Raw genomic sequence first — 20065 nt, 5'->3', positions numbered from 1 at the left:
CTGGCTTGAGTTTCTGGCAGTTGTCTGTTGATGTACTGCTGCAACCGCTTTTGAATGATCTTTAGCAAAATTTTACTTGTGTGTGATATTAATGATATTGTTCAATTATTTCCACATTCTGTTGGATCACCTTTCTTTGAAACTCGGCACAACTTCCAGTCACTTGGCCAGGTCTTCCAAATTTCTTGGCATCGATGAGTAAGTGCTTCCAGTGCTGTATCCGTTTGTTGAAACATCTCAGTTGGTATTCTGTCAATTCCTGGAGCCTTGTCTTTCTTCAGTGCCTTCAGTGCAGCTTTGACTTCTTCCTTCAGTACCATCGATTCTTAATCATATACTACCTCCTGAAATGGTTAGATGTCAACCAGTCCCTATTTGGTACAGTGACTGTGTGTATCCCTTCCATCTTCTGTTGATGCTTCCTGTGCCATTTAATATTTTCCCTGTAGAATCCTTCAGTATTGCATCTCAAGGCTTGAGTTTTTGCTTTAGTTCTTTCAGCTTGAGAGATGCCAAGCGTGTTCTTCCCTTTTGGTTTTCTAACTCTAGGTCTTTGCACATTTCATTATAATACTTTGTCTTCTCAAGCTGGTCTTTGAAATCTTCTGTTCACCTCTTTTACTTCATCATTCTTCCATTTGCTTTAGCTACTCAACGTTCAAGAACAAGTTTCAGAGTCTCTTCTGACATCCATTTTGGTCTTTTCTTTCTTTCCTGTCTTTTTAGTGACCTCTTTCTTTCTTCATGTATGATGTTCTTGATGTCATTCCACAACTTGTCTGGTCTTCAGTCAAACTGCCTGGGTTCAAATTCCATCTCCACCAATTACTAGCTTTGTATTTAGGCTAGACAAGTTATTTCTGTCCTTCATTTTCATTGTGTGTAGGGAGGATGATAATGTCTCTTAGGGATGTTGAATTTAAATGTGTTAATATATGCAGAGTGCTTGTCACAGCACCTGGCACATGATAAGCTCTCCAACATTAGCTGCTGTTACTGTTATTATCTTGCCCTGGCCTTACAGGTTACCTTCAGAGCAGTAACCCATTCGGGTGTTATTAATAAAAATAGCAGCAACTTTTTTCATATTTTATACAACTTCTTCCTTCTCTGAAAGAAATCAATAACATCGTAGTCCTTTATGAAAATCTTGCGGACTCCCTACAAGAGTCTCAGGGCCCTCCAGGGCTCCAGAACCACTTTACAATTCTACCATTTTATATTTTATATAAAATAATTTTTCTTGCCAAAGATTATCCAAAGCAGAACTCCTTGAGGAATGGCAGTTGCCTAAGCTCTCAACTGCCTCTAACATCTTGTTGATTGAAATACCTGGAGGTTTAACTTTGAGGGGGAGGGGTTCTGGAAGGATGGGAAGAAGCTGTGGAAGTCCTCAGGAGGGCTGCCCTGCCCAGTGCCTGTGCAAGGTGGGGTGGTGCCAGCCTACCACCAGGTCTCCCTCAGAGTTCCTGATCAGGACAGAGGGGCTGAGCAGCAATGTGATATTCTTTGAATACTGTCCAGGTGGACCTTGGGGACTGGTATGTAGCACATTTTCTATATGGTATGACATAAATGAGAATGAGACTGAGAAGAACTAAGTTGGAATCAGATTGTGGAGGACTTTATTTAGAACAGAGACAGACCTTAAATTATTTAACCCCACAGGGATAATTCGGATCTAAAGAGGTTAAATGATTCACTGCCCAAGCTCACGCAGCAAGGTAGTAATTGTAGAATTGATGGTATGTAAGTTCTCCGTTCAGACAGTCTTCCTTGCTTGTTTTCCTCCTGTTACCTTGAAAGACTCATTTAGATCAGCTTTACCTTTCTGTTCTTCATTTGTAAAATAATACTGTGATATGTCCTGACTCTCACAGGGTGATAATCTTAGGCAAGAAAAATTATTTTATATAAATTATAAAATGGTAGAATTGTAAAGTGGTTCTGGAGCCCTGGAGGGCCCTGAGACTCTTGTAGGGAGTCCGCAAGATTTTCATAAAGGCCTGCGATGTTATTGATCTCTTTCATGCTCGTTCTCTCATGAGTGTACAGGGGTGTTTCCAGAGGTTACGTGATGTGTGGTGTCGCAACGGACGGAATGCAGACGCACATATGAGAGTTGAGCTGTTTTCTGTGAAGCCAGACTTTAAAGAGATTTGCAAATGTAAAGCAGTGCTACCTGTCTCACTGATATGTTTTGGAAAATAATTATTTTTTATTAAAAAAGTTATTTATGTTAAAATGTAATTTTTAAGATTATATTTAAATAATAGATAAATGTTTTATTTTAAAAATAATTATAGGTATAACTCATATAAACAAAAGCTGCTTGGGATCGTCAAATTCTAAGAATGTATAGGAGTCCTGAGACCAAAGCGTTAAGAGCCTTTGGGTGTCGTATAAACAGGAACGGAAAAGTTCATGATTGTTGGTAGTATTGTGTTGCTATTTAGATGTTTCTGTAACTTATTCTGGGGGCATCAGTGGTTCAGTGGTAGAATTCTCACCTTCTAGCAGGAGACTCAGGTTCTATTCCTGGCCAGTGTACCTCACATGGAGGCTTGTGTGTTGCTATGATGCTGAACAGGTTTCAGTGGAACCTTCAGAATAAGACGGATTAGGAAGGAAGGCCTGGCAATCTACTTCTGAAAATTGACCAGTGAAAACCCTGTGGATCACAATGGTTCGATCGTCAACCATCATGGGGATGGTACTGTGCAGGTTAGCATTTCATTCCGTCGTACATGGTTACCATGAGTCTGGAGTTGCCTCCGTGGCAGCTAACAATAACTAATTCTTTATATAAAATTTAATATTTTAAGTCCATGGTATGTCAGTGGTCATTCAGGAGTGCAGTTCCTAGTACAGCACTTACTGGTAACCCTGGTGAGTGCAAATGGCCTTTGAGAGAAAAGCTGATTGGAATCGATTTCAGTGTTCAGTTTGTGCTGGCTGCTTACTGTAACACTGGGCGAGGTGAGGGCTGAAGTCTGTGCGAGGCCAGTAACTTCATTTAGGTTGCCTAAAATCACCTGCGTGAAAAGCAGCACTGATAAAAAGCACAGCAAGCTAGTAATCCAGTCTGAATTATTTGGTAATGTTGGTGGACTGGAGAGATTGACGGCAGCTTTCCTTGGTTTTAAAGTAGCCTTGTCTCTTGGGTTTCACCTTTAACAGAGATTGTGTTACTGCCTGCTGATCTCCAGAGTTATGAGAATTGAATATGTTTTTAAAGCACTTACGAGATATGCTGTAGATGTTTGCTTTCATCAGGGTTTACAACCCTACTCTTGACAGTGTTGAAACCGAGACAGTAATTTTCACATTATTGCTGACTTCCCAGTTGCAATAGTCAAAAAGAAAACAGGAATTCAGATTTGTTTGTCTGTTATCTTTAATAGGCATTGCTTAGAAGGAGCAGAAGCCTTACCTGTAGCCTTACCAATTCTGTATCCAAAAACCAAACCCATTGCCGTTGAGTTGATTCTGACTCACAGTGGACCCTTGTCCATCATTCTTCTGTTGCCATTGAGTCGATGCCGACTCATAGCGACTCTGTAGGACAGAGTAGAACTGTCCCATACAATTTCCAGAGAGCACCTGGTAGATTCGAACTGCTGACCCTTTGGTTTAACAGCTGTAGCACTTAACCACTGTGCCACCAGGGTTTCCTTCCCTTGCGTATAGAAAGTGTGAATGGAAGAATTCTTGACATAGGCAGAAGAAAGACACGTAAAAAGAAAAGGACAGAGAAACTTTTTGCTGTTGTTGTTAGGTGCCATCAAGTTGATTTTTGACTCATAGGGACCCCATGTGACAGAGTAGAACTGTTTTCTGGGCTGTAATCTTTGCAGCCACAGATTGCTAGGTCTTTCTCCCGCAGAGCAGCTGGGTAGATTTGAACTGCTGACCTTGGTTGGCAACTAGGGGCTTAACCATTGTGTGACCAGGGCTCCTTAACTTCTTGCTACCGTATCACAGATGTTGGGATAATGACAACGCTTATTTTCTTCTGACTGAAGAAGGATCAGTAGTACTAGATCTAGGAGAGGCTGAGTTTTGAGAACATGACGGGGGCTTTTTGACAAGTGTATTAGAGCTTACCCTGCAAACAGATGCTTTCTGAAAGTCATTATTTTGGGGGACTGCACTCACTCTAATGCTGTTACTTTCGCTGTGTGAAGTACTTACTTGGAACTTGACTTCGGAGCCTCTTCAGAGACATGTACAAAGTAAGATGAAAGAGAACTGGGTGGTGTCTTTTTTTTTTTTTTTTTTAGTCCGTGTGAGAAACTGTCAGTGAAGATATCCTCTGTGCCCCCCGCCCTCCAAAAAAAATCTAAAAGTATTTTGAGCAGTGATGGCATTATTAGAGTAAGTGAAAGATCTCCTAAAACTGGGTCTCCATTTTGGTCTCTGCACTGTGAGTTATGGCACCAAAGGTACTAGGTAAAAAGAGTGTTACCAGGCTTTTTGCCAAACATGGAAAAGATAGCTAGCACCCCTCGGCGCTCCTGCCTAAAACTGAAGGATGAGTTATATCTTGCCTTCTCTGATATGTAACAGCCAGATCTCTTTCCTATAATTTTTATTTTCTGTGGCTTATTTCTGTCCATTCCCTGACCCCCCTGCTCCCTAAGAGACCTTCTTCAGTGCTTCATTCTTTTAACGTGTTTCTGTAAATTGAGGTGCTGTGTATAATCCATTCTGAATCATCATACCTAGCTTTAAATTTCAGATTTAGTTGGTCTCAGCACATACTAGGGTAGGACTTCTTTACCCTTGTGTCGTAGTTACCTACTGCTGCTATAACAGAAATACCAAAAATGGATGGCTTTAACAAACAAAAATCGAGGAGGCTAGAAGTCCAAGTTCAGGGTGCCAACTCTAGGGAAAGGCTTTGCTCTCTCTCAGCTCTGGAGGAAGGTCCGAAGGTCCTTGTCTCTTCAGCTTCTCCCTCCTGGTTCCTTGGAGATCTCCCAGTCTTGGCATCTATTTTACCTCATCCTTCCTCTGCTCACTTACTTACAGTAATCTCTTTTGTATCTCAAAAGAGGTTGACTCAGGATACATCCTACACTAATCCTGCCTCATTAACATAACAAAGACTGCCCATTCCCAAATGGTGTTATAACCACAGTCGTAGAGGTTACGATTTATAACACATATTTTGGTGAAAATAATGCAACCCATAACACCTTACCATCCACTGTTCCCACCCCCTGTTGCCGCATGGGTGTGTATTCGAGAAACTTCAGCAAATTTTAATACTGGCTAAAGTAAAATATATTAAAAGGTAAATTTGTATCATAAGCAACATTTTCTTAAACAATAGCTTACCCGAAAAACCTGTTGCTGTCTAGTCAATTCCGACTCAAAGCGACCCTATAGGACAAAGCAGAACTGCCCCATAGAGTTTCCTAGGAGCAGTTGGTAGATTCGAACTGCGGACCTTTTGGCTATCAGCGGAGCTCTTAACCACTACGCCACCAGGGCTCCAGTAATAACTTATTGAGATATAATTCATGTACCGTAAAATTCACCCATTTGCATTGTACAATCAGTGGTTTTTAGTAGATTCACAGAGTTTTGCAAGCATCATCACTGTCTGATTCTAGAATATCTTCATCCCCCCAGAAAGAAGCCCATATCATTAGCAGTCACTCCCCATGTCCCTCCCTCCCCGACTCCTGGAAACCACTAATCTGCTTTCTGTCTGTATGGATTGGCCTATTCTGGATATTTGATATAATGGAATCATACACCATGTGACCTTTTGCGTTTGGCTTCTTTTACTTGGTGTAATGTTTTCAGGGTTCTTCCACGTTGTAGCATGCAGCAGTACTTTATTCCTTTTTATGACCAAACAACATTACATTAGATGATATACCACATTTTGTTAATCCATTGGTTGATGAACATTTGGCTTGTTTCTGTCTTCTGCACTATGAATATGTTGCTGTGAACAGCTGTGTACAGGTCTTTTATGGACAGATCTTTTCAGTTCTTTTGGGTGTATACCTAGGAGTGGAATTACTGGGCTGTGTAGCTCTGTTTAACTTTCTGAGGAACTGCCAGCTTATTCTCCAAAGGGGCTCAACCATTTTATATTCCCACCAGAAACGTCCAAAGGATCCTGTTTCTCCACACCCTCACTGATGTTTAAAATTATCTGAATTTTTTATGATAGTGGGTGTGAAGTAGTAGCTCATTGTGGTTTTGATTGGCGTTTCCGTAACGGTTAAATAATCAACTACTGTTGTCATTAGATGCCAAGTCAATTCGGATTCATAGTGACCCCGTGCGACAGGGTAGAACTGCCCCATAGGGTTTCCTAGGCTGAAATCTTTATGGGAGCAGATTATCAGGTCTTTTCTCCTTTGGAGGGGCTGGAAGATTTGAACCATTGACCTTTTGGTTAGCAGCTGAGCATTTAATTATTGTGCCATCGGGACTCCTAACTCAACTGCTAGCTTTCAGCTACTAGCCGAAAGGTTGATGGTTCAAACACATCCAGACGCAGCTCAGAAGACAGGCCTGGTAATCTGCTTCGAAAGGCCTTGAAAACCCTGTGGAGCAGTCCTGCTCTGCACACATGGGGTTGTCACAAGTGAGAATTGACTCAACAGCAACTCCTGATGTTGAGCATCTTTTCATGTGCTTATTGGCCACTTGTCTATCTCTTTGGAGAGACATGTTTTCTTTAAAGGTAAGTATTGATGGCCAGCTGTTTGGATTGCTGCTGTTGAGATCACCTTTCCTCCTTCAGCTGAGGTAAAAGAGGTTTTGACCCACTAAAAATGTTTTGGTGTATATTGAAAGTAGTTTTAGAAAACTGATCTAGTGGATTATAGCCTTCCCCTATATAAAAAAAAACCATATATGTGTATATATATATACTTTTATCCCAGCTTGAATTGTCCATAAAGTAATTTTGTCCCCACTCTGATAGGTAATGATAGAGAAATAAAATGTTTACTAGACCCTATCTGGTCGTGTTTTTTATTGTGAACTTATGTCTCTAGGCTCAAAGAGCACAGGTAAAATTCACAAGGAGCCCAGTGGCTCACGAAAACTTTGTTAGACTATGAATTCTGAGAACATCAGCTTATCTTCAGCTGAGAGAAAGAAAAGGAGAATTGATGCTTGACACAGCCACTGACGCTGGAAGTAGCACTTCACACATGTAGGGGACTGCGAGCACTTTCAGGGAGGCATGCAGAAGCCCGTGGTTTCAGCCTCATGTCTCTTCTCTCCCCAGCGTGGCACCATGAGGCGGCGCTATGAGGATGACGGCATTTCAGATGATGAGATTGAAGGGAAGAGAACCTTTGACTTGGAAGAGAAACTGCACACCAACAAATACAACGCAAATTTTGTTACTTTTATGGAGGGAAAAGGTCAGTATCACTTTGGTTCAGACCTGTAGCCCCCTGATTGGGAAGGGGTAGACTCTGGGAAGGAGCCCTGGTGGCGCAGTAGTTAAGCGCTTGGTGCTAACTGAAAGGCTGATGGTTCGAGTCCACCAGCTGGTCCATAGGAGAAAAGACCTAGCAGTCTGCTCCCATAAGGATTACAGCCTAGAAAACCCTATGGGGCAGTTCTGTTCAGTCCAGTGGTATCACTATAAGTCAGAATCGACTCCATGGCACACAGCAACAACACACTGGGGACTGTAGGCTCAGTATGTATGCGGCTAAAATATTGCCTGTTGATGCTTGCAACCCCTCATACCCACCCTCCCGCAGTGAGTCACTCTCTGCTGTATTAGAACTGTAGTTCTGCTCTTTTACTAGAGTAGAGCAGTAGTGTTGAGAGGCAGTGGTGGTCAGTGGTGGAATTCTGCCCTTCCATGCAGTACACCTGGTTTTGATTCTCAGCCAGCGTACCCCATGCACAGCCACCACTGTCAGCGGAGGCATGTGTGTTGCTGTGATGCTGGGCAGGTTTCAGCAGAGCTTCTAGACTAAGACAGACTAGGAGGAAAGGCCAGGCCATCTACTTCTGGGAAGTAAGCCACTGAAAACTCCATGGGTCACAAAATCACAGCAGGCCAATCCACAACCGATCACGGGGGTGGCACAGAACCAGGCAGCATTTCGTTCTGTTGTGCGTGGGGTCACCATGAGTCAGAGGCTGATTCAGTGGCAGCTAACAACAGCAGCAACGGTGTTTTGGAGTTGTTTTTTTTTTTTTTTTTAAATGCTTCTTCCTTCTTCCAACCCTTAATTTGGGTTTATTTAAGAATAATGCAATAAAAGCTCTTCTATATATATGACTTACTCCTCCACAACTGCCGTGGGATCTTGTGTGAACCCTGCAGCTTTGCCCCTTGGCAGACTAACGAGTGCTGTGGTATACATTGTAATGGACAGAATGAATTTATTTACTTACTGATTCATTCATTCGTTCATTTTGGCTGCTAAGAAAGAGACAGAGGTGACTCACTGATAGTCCCACCCCTCCCCTTGTTAAGTTCCACGTTTACTGTGGAAATATAGACCCAGCAAACTGGCCCCTCAGGTCCTGCTTCTCAGCTTACTCTGCCTGTATGGTAAGAGGTGCTTCTTAGTAACAAGCACGTATTGTCTAACAGAGCGTAATTCAGATTCACCAATACCATCTCTGTTTTATTACTTAGGGATCTTTTTATGGTCCTCTTACCTTTTTCCAGCTATACCTCTTGCCTTTCTAACAATTGTTTTCCTATGGTGACAGATTTTAATGTAGAATATATCCAGCGGGGTGGCTTGAGAGACCCTCTGATTTTCAAGAATTCTGATGGCCTTGGAATAAAGTAAGTGTTCTCAGCCTGGTTGGCCGTGGTTGGGAAATGACGGTGTTATACTCAGGGCTGTAGACAGTGGCAGTATTGATAGCCCAAAGCGGTAGATGATTGTAAATAATTTCCCATTTAGTTTAAAAAGTGTGTCTTTTTCTTCTTCTGTTAAATAAATGATTCATGTTTGTTATAGGAAGGCATCCTGGTGGTGCAGTGGCTAAGTGCTTAGCTGCTAACTGAAGGGTTGGCAGTTTGAATCCACCAGCCACTCCCCGGGAGAAAGATGTGGCAGTCTGCTTCCGTAAAGATTGCAGCTTTGGAAACCCTATGGGGCAGTTCTACTCCGTTCTATAGGGTTGCTATGAGTTGGAACATAAATGAGAGAATATAGATGAGCTAAAAAGAAAACCAATTTACGTCTCCTGAAATCTACCGCTATGAATATTTTGTTGTGTGTTGTTACTTTTATTCAAAGTATATTTCTAATCAAAACGTGGAGATCAGTGTGTCTGATCAGGGGGGTTCTCGATATTTTAAGAAAAAACTCAGACTGACTAGAGAAGTTGTGCTTCCCGTTTATACTCCCTGGCGTTTGTCTCCTAGGATGCCAGATCCAGACTTCACTGTGAATGATGTCAAAATGTGTGTGGGTAAGTAGCCAGCTGTTGCCCTCTATATGTCTTTGAGGCAGTGACTTAGATTTAAGGCTTAGAAACATTGCGGTATATACTTGATTAGAAACTACTATTTCATGAGCAACTGAGAATTTTCTCAAAGGACGTTCCAAAAGTTGCTTCATTTTAGTACTTATTAGACTCAGAACATTTGAACCTTCATTTCTTTCCTACCTACCATTTTATTGCAGTATACCCCACTCTCTCTCCATGAAGGGGCATGCCTTCCAGGGCAGCCTACCCAGGAAAGTGAAAAATTATGTGTCTTAGCTAAGACTGATATTTCATTATATCTGTGATTCCCTTCCTTTCCCTAAAGACAATAGAGAAATTTCCAGGAAATTCTCACCAGTGCTACATTTGGTAACTTGGCCAAGACTTGAAACTATATAAACTGTGAAGTGGATACATTAAAATTTCTCTTAATCAGTGAGTGGTTAACTTGAGTCTTTACCTAATCTGATTTGTATGTTATTATATTCAAAATTTAGGAAAGCAAAGCAAATCAGAACAACCTAATTAAAGAAGGGGGTCCCTGGGTGGCGCAAATGGTTGAGCACTCAACTACCCACCCAGAGGTTCCTCAGAAGACAGGCCTAGCGGTCTGCTTCTAAAAGGTCGCAGCCTTGAAAACCCCTTGTGGCAGTTCTACTCTGCACATGTGGGTCACCGTGAGTCGGAATCGACTTGACGGCAACCAACGATTAAAGAAGAAGGCTTTCTGGGGCCAGTAAAAGTTCAGCTTGATTTTCTACAGACCATTGATCTTCATCACGGCCCTGAGACGTTTCCGGATCCTGGTCCCTCTCCTGTGCACGATAAGGCAGTAAGGTGGAATAAGATCTTTTAGAAATGTTTCCAGCAGGACTTGAGACAAAGGAACTTTTCTGACTCTTTCCTCCTAATATTAAAACTTTTAATATTTTATATCATCTACCCTGAAGCTCCAGTGCCATCTTTTTGCTTTGGAAATTAAGTATTGCAGTACTATCTCTTGGCCACTCGAGGGCACTTTCTAGACAGTTGGAGACTTGTCTATTAATCTAAGGTGAAAGTCACAGGTAGCCCAAGTAGAGGAAATTTCTTTAATATCTCACTGTTTCTGTGTTAGATTCCAGCCATCTGCCTGTCGCCATTTATTTCCTAATGCCCTAGTACAGTTCCTAGAGTATAGTAGGTGCTCAGTAATCTGTGGGGTAATTAAAATATTTTCCCACTGCTCATAAGGCAGAGCTCTCTCTGGGCGCCTCAGCAAACTGACTTGAATATTTCCCGGTCCACGACTTCTTCCCTTAGCAGGCCTCCAGGACAGGGCAGTCTGGACCTATAGTTTATGACCACCACAGCCTTCCTCTGTCGGTCAGGCACTGTTACAGTGTTCGGTTTCTCAAAGTGTGTTCCCCAGACAGCCTGCTGCAGAATCGTGTGGTGCTTGTTTAGAATGTAGATTCCTAGAACCCATCATAGACTTATGGTATCCAAATGCCTGAGCTATGCAAATATAAGGACTTAATTCAATCACAGATTTTTTTGATTTTTTTCCCACTTCCTTAACCATTTTCTCATTTCCTCAATAATCTGTTTACTGCTTAGTGATCTTTTGGAAGCCCTTCATAACCTTTTATTTTCCAAATAGACCTGTGATGAGTTGTCACAGCTGCAATTTAAAATAAAGCAATGATTATATTTAACTTAACACTAATCAAATTTTACCGGATGCCTAACTGTATGTCCAGGTTTTTTGAAGTCTAGATTTTTTGTTTGTTTCTTAGATAACTAATGATTGTCAAAATGTAACAAACAAAATATTGGCAATTATCAGAATCCATTACCACCACATGTACTTTTGCTAATCCATTCCTCTTTTAAACCTGAAGTAGAATGTTCATTTCCAGTGTGGGTTTATGTCCCCAAAAGAAGAAAACCATTTTGTCATGTAGATTGTATGCAGTGGGATATATTGGTTGAAAGTATGGATTCTGCCTGGGTTCAAACCCCAGTGCCACCAATTAGTAGCTGTGTAACCTTAGACAAGTTACTTAAATGAAGTTCTTAGAACTGTCTGGTATGTAGTAAGTACTCAATAAGTGTTAGCTCTCATTATGACTGTAGTTATTATTTTATCTGAATGTTCTGGTACCTAAACCCTTGATAATATCAGGAGCTTTAGAAGAGTGAAACATTGCTTTTGCTCAGCTCTGCGTTCTTGAAGGAAAGCATTCACTTAAAAAAATCACTGGAATCTTTTCTTTTTTTTTTTTTTTTTAACAATTCAGTGTCATAAAGTACATTCATAATGTGCAACTATCACCACTTTCTAGTTCCAGAACTTTTTCATCACTCCATACAGAAACCTGGTTCCTTGTTTCCCCCAGCCTGTGGCAGCCACTAATCTGCTCTCTGTCTCTGTGGATTTGCCTATTCTGGATATTTCGTATAAGTGGAGTCATACAGTACGTGGCCTTTTCTGTCTGGCTTCTTTAACTTAGTGTGATGTTTTCAAGGTTCATCCATGTTATAGCATGTATTAGAACTTCATTCCTTTTTATGGCTAAATAATACTCCATTGCAGTGATACAAACATGATCCTGTTTATCCATCTTTTGGTGGGCTTTTGGGTTGTTTCTACCCTTTGGTTATTATGAATAACGCTGCTGTGAACATTGATGTACAAGTTCTTGTTGGAACACCTGTTTTCAGGTCTTTGGAGTACACACTTAGCAATAGTATCTCTTGGTCAGATGATAACTCTTACGTTCCACTTGTCGAGGAGCTATCAGAGTTTTCCGAAGTGGCTGCGTCATTTTACATTCCCACCAGCAGTGATTGAAAGTTCCAATTTCCCCACATCCTTGCCAGCACTTAACTTTCTTTTTATTACTTTGGCCATCCTCATGAGTATGAAGTAGTTTCTCACTGTGGTTTTGATTTAGCATTCACTTATTTTAAAATATAAAGGGTAGATTCAGTCCACTGCCTTACATTATATTTTTATATGTATTCTGCCATATCCTACTTCACTGTGGCCGTATTCTTGCCCTCTTTTCTCTAATCAGACTGTAAACTCTTTGAAGGCAGAGGACCAGGTTCTCATACTACTTGGTATAGCGAACAAGGCAGGCATGTACTAGGTGTTCATTAGTTTCTTACAGGTTGAACAATAGTCTTAATGTTCCAGTGGTAGCTTTTCCTTCTTTATCCTTTGACCACCATATTTTTAATATTTAGCTATACTGCCTCTCCATGTCTTCTCTTAAGCTGTTGCCTCTGCTTGCAATTCTCCCTGTCGAAATTCTCTCTCTCTTTTTTATTTTTGATGTAAACATACACAGCAAAACCCACTCATACGTTCCACAGTGTCTAGACGTAATGATCAGTGCCATTGGTTACGTTCTTCCCATTGTGGTCAATATTCTAGTTATTTCTGTTCTAGTTGTTTCACTTCCATTTACTTAATCTCCCTGCCCCCCCAACCTTGTCATCTATGCTTGTAAATACCTGTTGACCCTTTGGCTTTATACAGACTTTTTTTTTTAAGTGACACAATACTCAAAGGTGACGATCTTTATTCTTTGGTCTAAGCTGTTAAAACTTAGCTTAAAGGTGACTTTAGGGGATAGTTTCAATCAAGGTTTGACAAGAAACTCAAGGCCATAGTCTCGGGGACTCCTCCAGACTCAGTAGGTATAGTAAGCCTGATATAAGAAATGAAAGTTTTGTTCCACATTTTTTCCCTTTTTATCAGGATTCCTCTATTATGTTCTTGATCAGAACATTCAATAATGGTAGCTGGGCACCATCTAGTTTTTCTAGTCTCAAGGTGGAGGAGGCAGTGGTTCATGTAGACAGTCAGTCCTGTAGTCCAGTTCCTTGTCTGATTATCGGGCTTCCTTCTCTTTTTGTTTCAGATGACTAAAGACCAGCAGTTGTATTCTAAATCTCTTTATTCTTCAAGGCCCAACTCAAGTATCTCTTCTCCCTTTTTTCCCAGAACCTTCTCTGATCATTCTAGTAAAAAAATATTTCCACTGTTTAATTGAGCACTTTTTTTTTACTGTGTACTAAGCATTCTGCTTTATTAAATCTTCACAACAGGCCACAAGGTGGTATTATCCCCAATTTATAGAAGAAGATATTAAGGTTCAGATAAGTTAAATAACTTGCCCAGCTAGTATTGGAGCTGAGAATTAAACTTAGGTCTCTGATTCCAAAGCTGTTGTTTTTTCCCTCTACTGAGTTATGCTACCTCCGTGGCTTTCTGCCCTTTGTTGTAGTTTTATCAGATTGAGAATCATGGTATCTTTATCATTCAGTAAGTATTTGTAGGATGAATGAAAAGGAGGTTTTATATTGTAAATACTTATTGACAGGTTTGAGAAATAGCCCTTTCTCACAAAAGAATGGACAGACTGAAAATCAGTCTAGTATAGCTTTGTGGATAAGAGCATTGACTCAAGCTGGGTTGCCTGGGGTATGTCCTCTTCTTTCCTGCAAGTAACGTAACACCTGTTTCCTTTATGAGATGAGGATTAGTACTTAGCATTTAGGTTTGTTAGGATTAGGTAAGATACTGAATATAAAATTCATGCCTGACCATATGCTAGACATGTCATAGGGAGTGATTAATATTATTTGTTGTCTTTCCCATTCTCTGTGATTTGATTTTCTGTTGATGATACGTCTCTAGTAGGAACTATGTCCTTGTCTACTACTGAATACCTTAAGTAAGAAAGGATAATTGATTTCCTTCCACTAGTGTTTTACTTTGTTAATGTATTTAAGGATATTAGCGGCTCAGTAGAGATGATCGATGCATCTTTTGTGGCAGGGAGCCGTCGCATGGTGGATGTCATGGATGTGAACACACAGAAGGGCATTGAAATGACCATGGCTCAGTGGACACGCTACTATGAGACCCCAGAGGAGGAACGAGAGAAACTCTATAATGTCATCAGCCTGGAGTTTAGCCACACCAGGCTGGAGAACATGGTGCAGAGGCCCTCCACGGTTAGTCCGATCATTTTTCCACGTGGTTACTGTCACCAAGAAGGTTATTTATATACTGGAAGAATTTATAACTTTCTGTATACGCTAAGATTAAGATGAGTAAAACAATTTGACAAGAATAACTGGTAGTTTTAGAGGGTTCCTCGTTTTTCAAAATCACTTAATTTTGTGTAGGGAGGAGTCATTCTGATTTGCACAGTCTCGCTGGCGATAACTTACTTCAGGAGCATTGGCCTTCGCGTGGTGCTCTGCTGGCGCAGGCGTTAAGAGCTCGGCTGCTAACCAAAAGATCAACAGTTCGAATCCACCATCGGCTCCTTGGAAACCCTGTGGGACAGCTCTGCTCTGTCCTGTAGGCTTGCTTTGAGTTGGAATCAACTCCACAGCAATGGGTTTGAGTTTTTTGATTTGGCCTTGGCATGTAATGGAGAAGACTCTCAAAATCCAGTCTTATAAGAGCTGTCAGTAGGAAGTTTGCCTAAGAAATTTCTATCCTGTAGTTTTGTAATTGTCAAGAAGCTTGGGCGAAAATCGGTTTAGAGCCAAGTGACCATTTTATGAGATGGTTGCTTGAGAAGGATGTTAGTGGATGACTACTAGCAATAGATTGTCGGCCCATCCTGAGGGAAAGTTAGTTGACTTTGGTTTTGATCCTTAGCTCTCCTGAAGGCAGATACTGGTTTAACTCATCTGATGGCAGAGCAGTGAGTGCCTACAGGATGCTGGGAATTCAAGTTCCTTGAAGGGGCTTGGTTTCACTTTTGGAATATACCTTGTCATATTTGCACCTATAATTTCCCTTTTCTTCATTCAATTCCTAACTCAGAACGACCTTAAGCCAAGTATTACACCTGGAACAGTGGAACATGGAATGGCCTTGTCATTTTATTAAAGTCAAGATCTCAGTGGTTTATCCCAGCTCCATTCAAATTTTTCTAATTATACCCTTTGACTTTCAAAGTTGAAATATGGTAGTTGCATATAACATCATTGCCTGCTAATATGTTGTGCTGTTATTATCACTAACACACTGATGTGTACAGACAGAAGGGGGAAACATTCTCAGTATCTCGCTGTCTGAAGAGACTGAATTTCTTGCTGTTGATTCTTGTTACTGGAGACGCTACAACTAAATGTAGAATTTCTCATTCAGCGGTCTCAAAATGACTAGAGCTCTTTCTAATATTATCATTGTTTGATCATGTAAAAGTATAAAAAGATAAAAAAAAACCAAACCCGTTGCCGTTGAGTCAATTCCAACTCACAGCGACCCTATAGGACGGAGTAGAACTGCCCCATAGAGTTTCCAGGGAGCACCTGGTGGATTCGAACTGCCGACATTCTGGTTAGCAGCTGTAGCACTTAACCACTATGTCACCAGGGTTTCCATACAAAGATAGATGGTTAGCATTTAGCTTTCTTGTTAACCAAACATGGTCCACTTAAACTAATTACTTTAAAAATAAGGAATTCACTAAGAGATGGATACGAGAATTACAATAACATTGCTTATAAATTTATTTCCATAATATCTCTTGATTCTGCTGAAAGTCAGCCATCTGGGTTCTGATCTGCTGTAAAAGACAAAGATTTCCGTGACCTTAATTAACCGGTCCCGTGCCCCACCCTTGAGGAATACTTTCTGTAGTAGGCTGTGACTATGTTAGACTTCCTGGAACATGCCACTTACAAAAGACCTGATGTTCAGATAATCTGTGTGGGGCTGTGATTTATAGTTTAAACCTTAAAGTTATATTCTAAGGTAACCACAAATTAAATTAAACCAAGCTTGATTTCACCAAGTGGGAAAGGGAATGGGGAGGGGGGAATAATCTTGTTTCATTAGTCATTTTTTTGGTGAGGTAGTACTTTTTTTTATTGTGCTTTAAGTGAAAGTTTACAATTCAAGTCAGTTTCTCATACAAAAGCTTATACACACCTTATTGTGTGACCCTAGTTGCTCTCCCTACAATGTGACAGCACACTCCTCCTCTCCACCCTGTATTTCCCGTGTCCATTCAACCAGCTGCTGTCTCCATCTGCCTTCTCATCTTGCCTCAGGACAGGAACTGCCCATTTAGTCTCATGTATCTACTTCAGCCAAGAAGCACACTCTTCACCAGTATCATTTTATGTCTTACAATCCAGTCTAATCTTTATCGGAAGAGTTGGCTTCAGGAATGGTTTTAATTCTGGGCTAATAGAGAGTGCGGGGGCTGTGTCTTGTGGGGTCCTTCCAGTCTCAGTCAGACCATCAAGCCTGGTCTTTTTTATTGGAATTTGAGTTCTGCACCCCACTTTTCTCCCACTCCATCAGGGACTCTCTGTTATATTCCGTCAGGTCAGTCACTGGTGGCAGCCGGGCACCATCTGGTTCTTCTGGTCTCAGGCTGATGGAGCCTCTGGTTTATATGACCCTTTCTGTCTCTTGGGCTCATATTTTCCTTAGGTCTTTGGTGTTTTTCATTCTCCTTTGCTCCAGGTGGGTTGGGACCAATTGATGCATCTTAGGTGGCCACTTGCTAGCTTTTAAGACCCCAGATACCACTTATTAAAGGGGGTTGCAGAATATTTTCTTAATAAACTTTGTTATGCCAGTTGACCTATATGTCTCCTGAAACCGTGGTCCGCAGCCCCCAACCCCTGCTACTCTGGGGAGTAGTACTTTTTCTATGTTCTACAAATTTTTTTTTTTTTTTTTTGCTTTGACTTGGAACAGGTTTTTTGACAGACCATATTATTTGGGTAAGCAACCCAAAGTATGCAGTAGGATTGTGAGGTGTTTCATGAATTTGCCAACCCCTAGAGTGGAACCAAAAAGCCTTTGATATAAAGGACAGTGGATGCTGGGGGGCTCTACTTCAGGTGCTGCTAAAGCCTCTACCCATTACCCATTGCTGTCGAGTCTATTTTGACTCATAGCGACCCTTTAGGACAGAGGAGAACTGCCCCATAGAGTTTCCAAGGAGCGCCTGGTAGATTCAAACTGCCAACCTTCTGGTTAGTAGCTGTAGCACTTAACCACTATGCCACTAGGGTTTCCCTAAAGTCTCTAGTCAGGTCTAAATTGTGTAGTAAATGGCAAGCTAAAGGATTCACTTACCTGTCCTTATAAATTCAAAGCAGTGTAAGCAGAACTTCACTGAAAACCCATTTAAGTTTCATGAATCTTGTGTGATCTTCTACAAGAATTCCAGATATCATACTTGTGCCCAACTTTTTAATGTTCTAGACAGTCTGTAGATGGAGTGATTGTCCCAGCTGACACTGTTATCAACCTTTTGGTGTGTCTTTATATTGTCCATTTGGGGAGTCAGAGGCAAAAGACAGGTGATGTAGCACTTCTGTTTTTAATGATTACAGCTTAAACTATCCAGTAATTTTTAGTCCTTAAAGGGACTTGAGGAAGCTACCCAGGCTTATTGAAAAGTTTCTTCCATCTAACAAGATATTCTGGTAATTTTCTAGTTTTGTCTTTTTGGTTCAATAGAAATATTTCAAAGTGGTATGTGACCGCTTGATGTAGAGCCTGGGTATCTCTATAATAAATCCCTTCACCAAATGCAGGAGTTGCAGAATTGCTGTTGGCAAGGGTGAAGCAAATGGGCAAGTAAAACTATTCTGACAGGGAAATATTTTCCTATAGGAGTTCAGTCTTGATGAAAGTGCCAGTCAGATCTTCAAACCTGTTCTGCCCAGTTCAGTTATGGCTGAGGGACCTTCACTGGAACAGACCTGAATTTTGAAATTATAGTGAACCGGAAAAATAGCCTGAACAGGAAGAATTACGGGGCGAAGCCTTGCCAGAAACTTAATCTCTGTATTAGAGAACAAGGGCATCATACGCATTGCATAGCAACCAGATCTCTTGAGCACAGTCCAGAGCAGCCCTGGCCTGCTCAAAGATGGCAGCCAACCATGTCACTGTGAATGTGTGTCACTCCTCTCTTCTGAGTCTCCCTTTCCAGGGCTTCGACCTGTAATTTTTCCTGTTCCGGGTACTGTGCTGAATCTGCCAAATTGTAAAACTTAGGATACTTCGGATCTGTTCCTATTTCACCTCCTTGGCCATGACTGAACCGGTCTGAATCAGTTTGAAGCCCTGATGTCAGTGTAGGAGTTGGACTCTTAGGAGGGTTACAGTATCTCCTGACAGGACTTCCCAGCCACTTCTGGGCAGTAACGTTGGCGTTATTTGAGGTAGCAGGCAGGATACATGCTCTCTGATGTATTTGGGTGAGTAGCCAAGCCGAGGGGAGTTGGATGATTCATAGAGAAACAAGGGATTCTTGGTTAAACTGATGACTTCATTTGGGAACCAAAAACCTTAACGAATAATCTCTTGTACCTTGAGCCACAAATTTTCCCTGAGAAGTATGCATCTTTTCAAGCAAAATCTTACTGAGGGTTATGTTACATACTGGGGGTTATGTTATTGGGAATGAACTCAGATTAATATATAGACATGTTATTTAATGACATACTCTAGTAGAAATCTGAAGACTTCCAGCAGATTTAAAATTCCAATTATTGTTATAACTTTTTAAAAGATTGTGAAATTATGAAAATGCACATAAATCAGGTTTCATATACTGTATGATGGGTAGCCCCCACGTATCTGTCAGTTTCTCGTACTGTGGGGGTTTGCATGTTGCTGTGATGCTGGAAGCTACGCCACTGGTATTCAGATACCAGCAGGGTCACCCCTGGAGGACAGGTTTCAGCTGAGCTTCCAGACTAAGATTAGGAAGAAGGACCTGGCAGTCTACTTCTGAAAATAATTAGCCAGTGAAAACCTTATGAATAGCAGCAGAACATTGTCTGATATTGTGCTGGAAAATGAGCCCCCCAGGTTGGAAGGCACTCAGAAGATAACTGTGAAAAAGCTGCCTCCTCAAAGTAGCGTCTACCTTAATGATGTTGATGGAGTCAAGCTTTCAGTACTTCCATTTGCTGATGTGGCACGACTCAAAATGAGAAGAAACAGCTGCAAGCATCCATTAATAATCGGAACATGGAACATACAAAGTATGAATCTGGGAAAATTGGAAGTCTTTAAAAATGAAATGGAACACATAAACATCAATATCCTCGGCATTAGTGAGGAGCTGAAATGGACTGGTGTTGGCCATTTTGAATCGGATAATCATATGGCATATTATGCTGGGAATGACAACTTGAAGAGGAATGGCGTTGCATTCATCATCAGAAAGAATATTTCAAGATCTGTCCTGAAGTACAATGCTGTCGGACATAGGATAATATCCATGCGCCTACAAGAAAGACCGGTTAATACAATTATTATTCAAATTTATGCACCAACTACTAAGGCCAAAGATGAAGAAATTGAAGATTGCCACCAGCTTCTCCAGTCTGAAATCAATCGTACATGCAGTCAAGGTGCATTGATAATTACTGGTGATTGGAATGCGAAAGCTGGAAATGAACAAGGATCGGTAGTCGGAGGGTATGGCCTTGGTGCTATAAACGATGCTGGAGATCGCATGATTGAATTTTGCAAGACCTATGACTTCTTCATTGCAAATGCCTTTTTTTGAACAGCATAAATGGTGACTGTACACGTGGACCTCGCCAGATG

At 41.2% G+C, this 20065-nt stretch overlaps 1 protein-coding gene across 12 annotated transcripts in view; it reads left to right on the top strand.

The window, feature by feature from the left end:
• KDM2A (lysine demethylase 2A) overlaps window positions 1-20065 on the top strand; it is a 119701-nt gene that overhangs the window by 54377 nt on the left and 45259 nt on the right. For 10 of the 12 annotated variants that reach the window (XM_064287714.1, XM_064287713.1, XM_064287715.1 and 7 more), the window contains 4 exons: window positions 7265-7403; window positions 8722-8800; window positions 9389-9435; window positions 14288-14466. In XM_064287714.1, coding sequence (XP_064143784.1) covers window positions 7265-7403; window positions 8722-8800; window positions 9389-9435; window positions 14288-14466 — 444 coding nt within the window. The other 2 variants (XM_064287722.1, XM_064287721.1) reach the window with 2 other exon arrangements.

The sequence above is a fragment of the Loxodonta africana genome, chromosome 7, assembly GCF_030014295.1.
Source record: "Loxodonta africana isolate mLoxAfr1 chromosome 7, mLoxAfr1.hap2, whole genome shotgun sequence".
Classification (NCBI taxonomy): Eukaryota; Metazoa; Chordata; class Mammalia; order Proboscidea; family Elephantidae; genus Loxodonta; species Loxodonta africana.
Note: the sequence above shows the minus strand (reverse complement) of the source record. Positions and strands in the feature narration are given on the sequence as shown.